This window comes from Mercenaria mercenaria, unplaced genomic scaffold, assembly GCF_021730395.1.
Source record: "Mercenaria mercenaria strain notata unplaced genomic scaffold, MADL_Memer_1 contig_1273, whole genome shotgun sequence".
In the NCBI taxonomy this organism is placed as follows: Eukaryota; Metazoa; Mollusca; class Bivalvia; order Venerida; family Veneridae; genus Mercenaria; species Mercenaria mercenaria.
Genome location: NW_026459252.1, coordinates 43,859 through 57,903, shown reverse-complemented (window position 1 = coordinate 57,903; position 14,045 = coordinate 43,859). Strand labels below are relative to the sequence as shown.

At 33.2% G+C, this 14,045-nt stretch overlaps 1 protein-coding gene across 1 annotated transcript; it reads right to left on the bottom strand.

Moving 5' to 3' along the window:
* Positions 1-754: 754 nt before the first annotated feature.
* On the bottom strand, positions 755-10,478 carry LOC128551567 (uncharacterized). The gene is made up of 6 exons (XM_053532471.1): positions 10,239-10,478; positions 8,115-8,184; positions 4,888-5,121; positions 3,709-3,987; positions 1,917-2,084; positions 755-810 (listed from the first exon to the last, which is right to left on the bottom strand). Exons 1-6 carry the CDS (start codon positions 10,476-10,478, stop codon positions 755-757), a joined length of 1,047 nt encoding a protein of 348 aa, XP_053388446.1.
* Positions 10,479-14,045: the final 3,567 nt, after the last annotated feature.

Here is a 14,045-nt window from a genome sequence, read left to right as displayed (position 1 = left end):
AGCACTGAAGATATGCGCATTTCAGTAACCAGTCCATAATAACTTTAAATCTTTCGGACCCAACAGTAAGCATTCACGAATATGATGATGTTTTTTTTTGTTTTTGTTGGGTTTTACGTCGAACCGACACAATTGTAGGTCATGTGGCGACTTCTAATCTTTGATGATAGAGGAAGACCCCAGATGCCTCCCCGTGCATACTTTTATCTCGAGCGGGCACCTGGGTGGAACCAACGAACTTCTGGAAGCCAGCTCGATGGCTTCCTCACATGAAGAATTTAATGCCCAAAGTGAGGTTCGAACCCATCGATGAGTGGCAAGTGATTTACTATCTTAACCACTCGGCCACAGAGGTCTCATGAATAGCATGAGTAATCCTGGATAAGGCTGTTTGGTTAAGTGATCGTTGTGGATATCCCTAAAATAATACTTGGAAAAAAAACCCGTTAAACCCAACAAAACAACCACGTGGGATATCATTAAAATACATGTACACAAATGTTAATTTTAGGGCTCATCGAAAGCTGTTATTTCTATGAATCTGATTTTTCACATACTAAGTTTACATATCTCGTTCAGATAAGCACTCGTACCGTCATTGTAAATCTACATAAAAGCCGTATGACCGATGGCGCTGTTCTATGCTTTGTTTCTCAACAGCATCAAAGGAATAGCCGTTATAAAATGTTATCGGAAGTATTGAAAACTCATTAATTTATGCTTGTGATGAATACAGTTCTTAGTATTTTTACTATTAAGATACAAAGAACCAAGAATTATTACCGCCAGAAACTGATGCATCAATAGTAGCTGAAAAAAGACAAGATATATCATATTTAGACAGTGTATTAAAGCGACTCGCCCATACATTTATGTCTACAAAATGTTCTCAAAAATCCATTAAAATGAGAAATAAGAAAAGTTGCTATTGTTACAAACTTTTTTGACATATGATACTTGCAATTTATCTTTAAAAATACACGTCCCCGTGCTCGTTTTTAAGGTTTAGACAGGATAAATAAATGACCAATTAAAAATTGGAAGTCAATCAGAGAACCAAGAACAGAAGCAAACCATGATATACATTTCATGAAAATTTAATTTATAACTAATAACTAATTGTCTTAAATTTTTCCTTCTGCACATGTTCTATCACAATTAATTTTAGGTTCCAAAATTAACTTGAAATGTTTTTATTGAGTTTAATTCTCGAAAATTCCTCGTGTAATTTTCTAAACGTATAGCGAAAATAGCAAAATAGCTTTTCTTTATTATACTCTTTTCCTACAACTTTCTGTTTTACTGTACATGTATAAGTGGCTTTCATCATAATGAACAACGAAAAAAAAAAACATCAAGAATCATGGGTATCCATGCTTTTTCTGATTTATTTACATAAAATACTCTGATTTAGACTGATCTAACAATAATAAATCATTTCTAGCAACTATTTTTCTCCTGTTTCTGTACAGACATGAATTAACAATATAGATATAACCTGTCATTAAAACATGGATACACCTTGCAAGGAGTAAATAATAACAACCATATACTGCATTTTCGTTACTTTTTCGTCATCTTGCTTGTAAACAGACATTTGCATTTGCCATCCCATTACATTTTAAGTTTTTACCTGCTGAAACATTTTCATGCAATTAACTAGTCTTGTCCGATACCGTCTGCAACTTTTCAACGCCATAGTAAACTCAAAATTAGAATCAGTAAGTAACAGATTGACAAGTGCACTAAAAGTTGCGCAGTAACAACTCCCAGAGTCCTTAAAACATGTTACAGTCTAGGCATAGAACTTTTATAGTATTATGTAAATGAGATTTTCATGATAAAAGATATATTTTAATCAAAACGAAACTACTGGTATATGAGTCTATTGTTAAAATACTTAGTAATAAACATACCATATTGACATATATACGCATGAAAGAGTTCTGACAATGAATCATCACCACCACATTGTACATCATCCCACTGTCCAGTCGACGGTGTCATAAAAACACAGTCTTCGGAATCGTGATATCTGTCATCTTTTCGCCCAGGCTTCCAATTTGTGTATCTTACGGTATTACCTAAGCAAGTAATGACGTCATTTCCTTTCTTGTTTTAAAACGCATTAACATAACGGATTGCACTTAATACTGTTATAATTCATAATACAGTGTAACTTCCGAAAACCGAACGACCTTCGGACCAGCCTAAAAGTTCAGTTTTTGGAAGTTTCCGGAATTCAGAAGATGGAAGTGGACATGGTGCACAAAGAGTTATGTTTTCCTACTTGTAGGATGAAGGAGATTATTATCTTTTTTTAATTTTACAATTTCACATAAAGAAATTAATTAATTAATTAATAATCAATTACAAACATTAAGGATAATAAATACATAAATAACAAGTATAAAAAGAAACAACATAACTTTAGTAATAGCATTTATGCAAACATTTTCCACTTACATTTTACCATCTTTGGAGTCCTGAGTTGTCAACATTAAATTTTAATTAATGTTGATAATGCATAGTTTAATCGATGTAACTAAATCATTTAAAACACCTATCTTTCTTCCAATCAAACATTAAGAAAGGTTTTAACACGTAAGATATTTAATTCTTCATGTTTTCATAAATTGAATACAAATGAAAATAATCGCTAATTACTTCCTTACTTTTGCATCAGATGATCATTGTGATTATATAGCGTGTCAAAAAAAAACACGTACCGCTAATAGATAAACAAAAGAAGATGTTGACACATTTTTTTTTTTTGGATTATCAGGTGACACTTTTAATCCTGCTAAAATTTTGCTGTTCGATTTTCGGAAGTCAATCTTAGTGTTAAAATATAAACGGTGCTTCAAAAATCGTCCGGTTTTCAGAATTCGGGAGTTCCGGTTTTCAGAAGTTAAAAATATCTAGAAATAAGAACAGAAAAAAATGGGACTTTGAGTTTCGTGCGGTTTTCAAAGGTTTCCGGTTTTCAGAAGGTCCGGTTTTCGGAAGTTATACTGTACACGAAATCAATTTTACATAGCAGACTATTGCAATAAGTTTGAAGATTATTTAGCTCACCCGAGTTTCATTTACAATATTTGTTTCAAACACATTATTGGATGTCTTCGCAGTTGAATCGAAAACACAACTTTTGAAAATGTTTTAAAACCAAATGTTTAACCCATCTTTTATTTATATTTACTCATTCCGTAAAAATATATATATTGCTAATATTTGAATAAAGTGTTTTGTCAGACAAATAAATGTTGGGACTTTAAACTTAAATTGTGCAACGATCTAACCGTGTTAGAAGATTTTATTTGCAGGTGAATCTCGTTTGATCCCGTTTGTGCCTCAATTATTACATATGTCATATGATGCAAAATTATTTAGTCTAAGAACAGATCAAACATTACGGTCTACGTAGAAATTATATTATCTATGATCCATCAACTTTTAAATTTACATGGTCATGTTGGTCTAGGGAATAATTTAGGAAATATCTCTGAAGGAGATTTTATTAAAATAAATTTATTTTTATATTTAAAATGGGCATTCTACATTAACGGAAAAGTGTAATTTTATTTTGTCTCATCTTTTTTCCAGACAAACGATTAGTTTTCTCAATACAAAAAAATCATCGTGTTATCAGTTGTAATTAAGTAAAGCTTAATTTTGAAATGATGTAAGTAGTTGATCAACTATTACCTGACGTCCATTCAAAACTTTCTTCTTGATTTCTATCGTGTAGACCTAACCATACTGTATCACTATGATGTTTTACAAGAAAACTGTTGATAAAGTCTTGTTCCTGTTGGTTAGCAATATGTATCAGATGCCCTCTATTACGTTTGCAGTTTGCCTCAGCATGAGACCAAGGAACACTTTTCTGAACAACCTCGTAGCAATTTTGTCCTAGCTGTGCTAACAGTTCTCCGGACAGCTTCGCAAGATGTTGTATTCTGTTCGGACACAATTCGACATGACCTAAAAAGAACTGTTAGCAATTGAAAACAGACCAATTGTGGATTTAGATATTTTACATACATTGTATTTCAAAACAACGACATAGAGTTTTGAAAATATAGGTCAAATCTGATTTGAAAGAAATGATATCTAATGCCAGAAAAACTAATGTCAGAAAAGGAATTTTGCTACCATTTTGTGAGATTTGGATACCCGAGAGGATTTTGACCCAACAGTTTAGTGTTTAAACTCCTCGTTGCGATAAAATTTGAGATAACCTCTTACTATTCTTTAAGATACTAATACATGCGCAGACACAGATATCCAAAATAGTCACACAAATAATCTGATAAATTTTGGCGAGTAAATACAATTCTATGGTATGTTCAAAATTTCATTGACAACAAAACATATGCATGAATTTAAACACGAAATATAATTGCAAATGAAGAAAAACCATACAATCAAATTAATGAACCTGTTCGATAAGGATTGCATATTGAAAGTAAGATTATTGTTATTATCATTTTTGCTGTTGTTGTTGTTATCATTATTATCAGTAGTAGTAGCAACATTACATAAATGTATTCGGGGAAACGCTTCCGAGTTTGGACAGAAACAACATGAAACGAAATTTGAAACATTCACCTCCTTGAACTTATGGATGGCTTATATCTGCCGACAGAAATAATTTTTAATGAGTTTATCGAAGAGTATGCTATCCTGTTTACATCCTTCAAGCAGATAACATGTACTGGACGATCTAGGTAACAAGAAACCGATTGAACGGAATATGATACAATTTATTCTGTGCATAAAACCAAATTTCAGACATTTGCAGGAAATGAAATAGCTACATTAAGATATAAGCCAAATCACACTAGTGTAACTAAACTTCTACAGTGTTAAGTTCTTACTTACCTTGTGAAACAGAAGTAGTATTGTACAATTTATTTGAAGTAGTTGTGTATTGTGTTCCGGTAGAATTTGTCTGCATTGTTTCAACAGTTGTTATGATATTTGTTCTGTTTGGTTCGATATCATCTGTAGAGGTAAAAACAACGGATGCTGAAGTAGGGAAGACGGGCTTTGCCGTAATATTTGAGATGATGTCTGTAGGTTGTATACTTGTGTAAGGTCGAGTTATATTCACATCTGGTATGTATAAAAACATTCACGTTATATAACTATTTATATAGGCTTAATGGAAATAATACAGTTATATTTGTTCATTTGTTTATATAATACAACTGTATATTCAGTATATTAACAAGGTGTTTATTGCTTAGCAATAGACATTTACTCTTTTTGTGTCTCAGAGGTTTGAGTTTTACTGCCAGTGATAATTTCTTTATAATCTGATATCGTTGACAAAACTAAAGCAACAGTCGTTTCTGATCCATTTAATGCAGATATACTATTAACTGGTTCTGTAGTTGCACGTGGAACAGGTGTGGTCAATTTTGAAATTTATGTGACTTGCATAAACTGGTACAATTTGAACAATAATTTCATGTAACCTACATGAACAAAATAGCTATATATTCATATGTGATCTGCTTATAAAATGTTTAGTCAGGAAACCACTTTATCACTTTTCACATCTATCAAAATTTCAAAATTAGCCCTTCATACATTTACGTTTAAAAAAAGCCTTAATGTTATATGAAGTAACATTTTACACCCTTTAGATGTGCACTTATAGTCTAAGATGTATCCCTACAATTTACACTATAAGACCATACTAATAATCATAGCATATCACTAGAATTCAGCATTTGGTTGTTTATATATACTAAACTATTTGCAGTAATACTTCCTACATGTACAGAGTTACTGCACCCTAACAAAGATTTGTACATTTTTCCAAGTTTCTTTAACATTATATAACTTGAACTACAATTTTTAGTGTTGAAATCACCGTAGCAAATTTTACGGGGGAGGACCCCCATATCCCCCCTCATAAAGAAATAATAATATCATTCATTTTCTCAAGATAACCGTTTTATTAAAATTAGCTCTCAAACACATTGACTAAAATGTGAATAACAACATTTATAATTTTTTATCTTTTTTGTGATACCAAGAGCCGCCAATGCTCGACTGTTCGAATTGTTGTCCCAGAAGCAGGAATATTACCTTAAACGTTAAAATATTCATTCACGTTTAAATCCAGTATCTGCATTAGTTTTGGAGATAGTATATTAAATGTTCAGTTCTGCTCAACCCGGGGCTAGAGGGCGTGGGCGATAGCATGCATTTCCACTACCGTCCATGAACAGGCTCAATCGAACCGAGCCTGCAACATTTTCGTTTCTGTCGTGTTGAGCGACCTGTGAAGTTTCCATTTTTTTTCTATTTTAACTCAAATTTAGTGTTTAAAATGGTATCGTTAGTACTATAGTAAGCTGAAGTCCAGAACAGACCCTTCTAGTTATACAAGACATTGTGCTTCTTCCTCATTTCTTTACCCCCAGACTGCTTGTACCTTGTATTAGGTCTTAACAGTTATCAACTTTACCTTAAAATGATTATCATTCAAATATATTGGTGAACTTTATCAGATATTTTTATTGCATTTTCATCACATAAGCTACATAGGTGCAAAGGTCAGGATATGCTAATGATGTTGACAGGACTAGTATAATCATGATATCAAAAAAGTAGGGAGAATACAACTCCAATTATATAATCAATGTATATGAACATTAAAAATCATTTTTAATCAGTTTTGCTTAGAGAATTAGAGAAACTTATTACTATAATTGTAATTAAAGTAAAATTACTTCTTAAGAAACTTGCATGTTGCTATTTCATGTGTACTTATGCAAATCACGCAATACAGAATGTAAGTCTTTATCCGCTTGTTAGTTTTGAAAACCATAAGTAAAACAAAAATATTTTGAGAAAAAAAAGAAATTAGCTTTGGTTTACTCTGTAAAAACAATATGGCTTTCAAAAAAACAAAGTCAAATATCAAACAGGGAATGCCACGCACCAAAAACGCAGCCTCCCCAAAACGAAACCTACAACACGCAGACGTGCACACCACCCCAACACACACACATACACGCGCGCACACACAAAGCCAATACACCACAAACACACACACACACATACACGCGCACACACAAAGCCAACACATTAGGACAAAACGAAGAAACAAAGGAACACAGTGGGGCACCGCCTTGGAACGGTCAGTGGCAAAAACACCACTGGGGAGCTTAAACCGGTTTATGGTGCGCACCCAACCTCAGTCTTACCCCCACCATATTCCAAAGACACAGGACAGTATAAATAAAAGTAATCTCCTCCAGGTGAATCTCTAACATACGTAATGGAAACATAAAGGCATGGCATGTAAAACACAAAAATGCTCGTGTATAAATATATAAAAAGCAAACCTTTAGAACCAAAAACGCATATACTCTATGCCTTTTCAGAAGACAGAGCAACAAGAGAAACACCCTTAAGGGCCCGACGAAACAGGCCAGAAGACAAATATCAGAACAGTTCAGTCCTGGTAGGATTTAAAAACTGCTTATCATAGAGTCCTCACCCCCACCCCCCCCCCCGCCCACTTCCGTCAGACACAGTCAAAGAGGAAAGCGTCTCAAAATGTCTCAAAACAGTTGGGTCGTAACCTCTTTTAATAAAACGTTTTATAATTTTACCAAACACATTTGGAAAATTATCATGACCCAAGATCTTACGAAGTTTGTAAACCACATCCCCATAAAAACGGGTTTAGAAATACCTTTTCGCAGAAGTGTCTTTAAATTACTATTGAGTTTTAAAACTAAATCAGAATTACGATAGTAAAATTTAGCAAAATATTTACGCAATTTGTAATAACGGTAGCCTTGCTGAAGAAGTGTACTTGTAATAACTTGATTACGTTCAAGGTTTAAAAAAAATCCATAAAAGGCAGTTCAAGGTAAAATCCCAATTACTCCCCGCACACCCCGAAGTTTAAATCGTCGGCCGATAAGTTATTTTGCAATATGAAAACCTTAAAACTTCAAATTAGTATTGGACACATCATATTTTGACAGAGACTTAGTTTATTGACCAACATTTTTTTATATATCATAATAACAAAATAAGTCCAACATAAAAAATAAAACAAGCAAGTAAATAAGTCCTACCTATGTCCTTTACTGGAGGTGTTCCTTGACAGTTTTGTTTTGTAATGTAAATATCCATCACAAATCCAATCTAGAACAATCAAGTATTATGTTATTAGTAGTAGAAGTGAAAGTAGAAGTGAAAGAACAAGTGGACGAACTATTGCCACGCAATACAAAGTCCCCTAATGGAAGGCAACTAATTTTCACTACCGTAGTATTACATAATGATCTGATATCTGTCAATATTACAAACAATAGTGCACTATACATACAATATGTCATAACACAACTTTTGGATTAAATTTGCATATTAAACAAAACTTTACAGTAGTTGACTGCTTATAACATCTATGAAATAAACACAAATATTTATTGTCATTCTGAATGACATTTTATTCTGAAATTGGTGGAAAAATGTGAGAAAAAATGTAAAAAATTGCCAATTTAAAAGGAAGTAATTTTGAGGAAAATACACCATTTGTTTTATTTGGTTCCATATGACGCATCAACGTATATTAAAATATTTTACATACTGGACAGAAAAACAGCAATGTTGACTTTTGACCTTCAAATGTGACCTTGACTTTTCATAAAGGGCCCGGGTATCACATATGACCAACTGTCTCATTATGGGGAACATTTGTGTCAAGTAATATTAATCTCTTAATAAATGACAGAGTTATGGATCAGAAAGCAGAAAAAGCTATTAACTTTCAACCTCAGACTGTTATCTTAACTGTAAATGATGACGGTACTGCGTAAGACACATTGTCCAAAGTGTGACCTTGACGTTGAGCTAGGGCTCTGAGTGCTGCGCATGACTTGTCGTTTTATAAGGGATACATTTTTGCCAAGTAATATTAAAATCCCTTTAAGAACTTTTGAGTTACAAACTGTACAGGAAAAAAAGCCATATTGGCCATTGACTTCCAGGTGTGACCATAACCTTTCATCTCGGGTCTTGAATTCAAGCATGACGTGTCATCTCATTCTGGGAAATATTTGTGCCAAGTAATATTTAAATCCTATTTTGAATGACAAAGTAATGGACCTGAAAGAAATGAAACCTTATTGACCTCTGATCTCCAAGTGTGACCTTGACATTTAAGCTAGGGTTCTGAGTGCTGCGCTTGAGAGGTCGTCTGATTATGGCGAACATTTGTGCCTAGCATTATTAAAATCCCTTGATAAATGACACGAAACAGACCCTGTTCATGCAATGTAAAAGTTCTTATATATTTCATGTATTTGACCTTGACCTTTGAGCTTGGGGTCTGAAGGGTATACAGAACACATTGTCCTATTACAGGGTACATCTGTGCTAAGTAATGTCAAAGTCCCTTTACGGATTGTTTAGTTACAGACCAGACAGGAAAAAAACCATATAGAAATTTGACCTCAAATGTGAACTTGACCTTTAAGCTAGGGGTTCGAGTTTTGCGTATGATAGGTCGTCTGATTGTGGGAAATATTTGTGCCTAGTGATATTAAAATCTCTTGGTGAAGGACCATACACGGAATAGACCCTGTCCATGCTATGTTGTCATTTGACTGAAAAGTATGACCTTGACCTTTGAGATAAGGATAAGACACACTGTCTTATTATGGGGGCCAAGTAATATTAAAACCCATTCATTGGTTGTTGAGTTACAGACTGAACATGAAAAAGAGCAGTTGACCTTTGACTTCAAAGTGTGACATTGACCTTATTGCCTGATAAATCGTCTTATTATGGGGAATACTTGTGCCAAGTAATATCTAAATCCCTTGAGAAGGACAGAGTCATGGAACGGACACGAAATTGCGGACGGATTGACGGACGGAATGAACGACGGAATGGCGGTAGGAAAAGTGCAATCATCCTATAGTCCCCGAAACTGGTTTCAACCATTAGGGGACTAATAAAGGATTGAAATGTAATGTATTGTTAAATTTTTCCATTTCTTAAGTATATGAAACAACATTATTATAACGTGAAGTTATTACAACAATGATTTAATAGATTAACTGACAAATATAAAAGGAACTCTGCAAAACCTGGTACTAGTAAAAAGTAAATGCTGATTTTTCAAAAGTAACTGTTCTTTAGTACTTCCTTATACATATAATCATTCTGAAATATTTTATGAACCATTTTACAACCTGCTGCCTAAACATGGTTGCATAGAATGCAGTCGATTGTTCGCTTGTAGTGTAAAGATACTGTTTGCAGTCATCGACATCCAAAATTCCTAGCGAGACTGAAGTCCTGGACGTATTTTGGTAAACTGGAACTCCATATTTGCTGTAGTTGCAGACACACTGGTAGTCGGCCGATATCACCACGATAAAGTACAACCAGATAACAGTGTGACATTCCAGTCGCCATGCCATCATAAACATTCTAAAAGAAAAGTAAGCATTCTTGATATTACATTGAAGTTTGCATTTTTTTCAAAATTGAACTATTGAAATAACAAAGTAAACAAAGAAATTCTACAGAGATGAAATTTTCTGAATCGTAGTACATGAATGTGACCGTCTTTGTGATTATTTTTGTACGAATAGATAATGTAATATTTTGCACAAATCGCTAGTAAAGCGAGCCCATCTTTTTACGGGTACTGGTGTATGCAGTTGGTGAAAACATTCCTTATAAATGACAACGTCAATATATGCCGTGCTTATTACAATTAAATACATTTTGTATTATCAAATTAATATTTTTCAGCCTCTCTTTGTTTGTTTAAATTAAACAAAACTCTTATATTGATTTATTCCTACTAATATAATCATAAATCATATGAAATTTCTAAACGTCGTAGCGAACACCTAAGAATCACGTACGTCAAGTTTTATCAACTTTCATCCATCCCATGGTTTCCGATAAGATGTTGTTTTAAGAGACTGACGGACGAACGGCGGAGGGCTACTGATAAAAAAAGATGAGCTTAAGCATGTTGTTCTCCCGTGAGTTATAACAAAATGCAACTTAAGATTTGCAATTATATGCTACTCAAATACAATCTGAGTCCATGATATTTTGTGATTTAATAATGATTAGAATATTACTGTAACATTATCTATTTTTCAACAAGTAATTATAAATACTTACGATGCACTGTTACTGTAAAGTTGAATTATGTATAATGATTGGACGTACAAATGTGTTACACTTTCTTATCTTTAGCTAAAGTCACAAATTAGAATAGTTATATTGCAGTCGAAAAATACGAGGGTCGTTCTCAAAATATATAGACTGATGCATACCATCAAAAATACCTTAAATTTAATCTGTTGGGTACAAAAATGTTCAGACGAATAACGAAATGATAAGCTACATTTGCATTGCATATTATGATGTCATAGTGTATGAGTGATTTTGAATGAAGAAATAATGTATATAAAAACTGTGTTTTAACGTTATTAATACACGAAAAGAGGTTATACGTCCGCAGAATAATTTCACGAGAGCATAGCCCGGGTGAATTTTTCTGCCGACGTATAACCGATTTTGAGTGTATTAATTTCAGTCAAACACGATTTTCTTTACATTTTTTCAATTCTAATATGCCCTTTATCTCAAACTGTAGTAAGAAGATACAAATGCCCTTTTTGATCGCAACAAAAACATTGATGCCATCGCACTTTAACGTGGCGTCATTTAAGCGTAAGCGTGACTCAACAGAAACAAGCATATTGGAATTTAGAATACTTTTGAAACTAGTACAATTAAAGGAATGATAGGCAAGAGAAATATTCTAACATGACTGCCTGAGTAATAGGCACATGTTTTTCCAACCCTCGGGACAGCGTAGATAAAATACCTCGCCAGCACTCGATTTTCCACGCTGTCCCAGGTATATAAGATCCTTTTGAATATGAAACTGTTTGTGCTCCTGCCATTTGTTTTAATATAGGTTAAGCATCACGACCCACGTCAGCGATGTCTTCATAACATCAATTTTGTTTACTTTACGTTTCGTAATTAATGTATTATTTTAAATCTACAAGATATATGAACAGTCAGTGAAGAATAAGAATATGCATTTTTCAACAAAATATCTATATTGAAGCATGTAGATATTATATGTTATTGTCATTTATTTCTCTAGAAATCAGAAAACACCCCGTTTATAGTTGTATTATGCCTAATTAAACTGTCAAAATTATTTCTAATAGATGATAGATGATGATGATGATCAAGATAGCTAGATCTTTTTCAAGGTTAACTAGATCTTTTATTGGCCGAATGATCGATTGATATTAAATTTCAACTAGACATCATTTAAACACTTTAAATATATTCACGAAGTTGAGGTGATTTTCTGTGGCAGATTTTTTTTCAGTTGTAGATGAATTTTCATTAAGACATCGGAACATCGACTGGGCCACAAACATGTTACTATTGGTATTAAAAGTCTTTTTATTTTGTACTGTGGAATGTCATTCTGTTCTAGTAATTACAGTTACTAGCTGACATAAAACTGGTTATAACTGTATGTATAAAACTACGTTGTACATGACGGAAACAAGTTGAAGGGTTAGACTAGCTCTAAGCATTTATTGAACAACCCTCGTATTGTCAATAATCAGTCATTCTGGTCGCAAACTTAATGACATTTCTTTCAGATATGAACTACCTTTTATCACATGTTTGACGTCGCGGGAGTGTAATAAAGCCATTACATAAAAATGATAATACACTAGTGTGATAAAGCTTTGACGCAGTTTAAAGTATAGGAGACGTTGATCAAACTGACTTGTATTTAACAGCTAAAGAAAGAAGAATGTTTGATATTTTGGAAGGAAAAACTAGTATGTGATAAAAAGAATAAAAAGAATATTACGTATGTGACTTTCTACATTAACTTTATAAAAACTCGTTGAATAAAATTGATAAAATGCTCGGCAGAGTTTCCCATGTTATCATTTTCTTCAACTCGTTTAATAAATGCAATATTAACAAACGCTCCTGTAATATACTTTATACATGTTTAATTTGGTACTGATAAAAAACAGGTTTATATATTAATGTAAAAAAGAGAGCAGTTTCAATGATATCAAATAGAGAATATTAGGTTACTTTATTTCTGAGCTTAATTTTATCAGGTACTTCGGAGAAAATTTATCTTGCGAAGTTTGCCGATATATTATTTATATTGTCCTTCATTTAGAACCATTTTAGATAACGTTTAAACTTACTTGAAATTGTAATTAATGCTTACTTTCGTGAAACGCGGTGCCTTTTTTATAACATGAAATTGAACGCGTCGTTTCGTTTTAATAAGATAACACGTTGAAAATTAATCTAGTTATGAAAGACATACTTTGCTTATATAAAGGAATTTTGATCGAGCATGTGTTCATCATGTTTATCATGAGTTTTCGTGTAAATATCCAATTGTAGCAAACAGTGGATAACTAGTACAATGCCAACTCAATTCTTTACACAACTTTACTTTTCGTGTGTCCTGTGGAAGTTTATCTAGACTGTAAATGAATGAAAATCACTAAACTGAATTTTTTAAATGGCACATTTAAATGATAAATATCAAAGGGTAAAGACCTAACAGTCATTAAGGATGTAACTACATAAAATACTCACTGTTGCTGTTTACAAATCAAGGACAAAAGCACAACGGAAAAAAAGCCAAATACAAAGAACACAGCTACCCATACAAGAGTCCATATGATAAAAAGGGTACGTGTAAATGTATTCATGTGCACACTTGCAAACTGACTGAGACAGGTATAATTAAACTAATAAAACCTCAGACGTTTGAAACACAAACACACATGATTGAAAAAGGAACGCAGCAGGACACCGCATGCAAACGGTCGGTGGTAAAACCGCCACTGGTTTACTGGCACAAAAAAAATAGGTAAGGGTATATTTCTCTGAAGCACAGAGCACCACAGTCACAGCATCAGAACCACGCATTTGCAAACCTTCTTTAGCCCTATTCA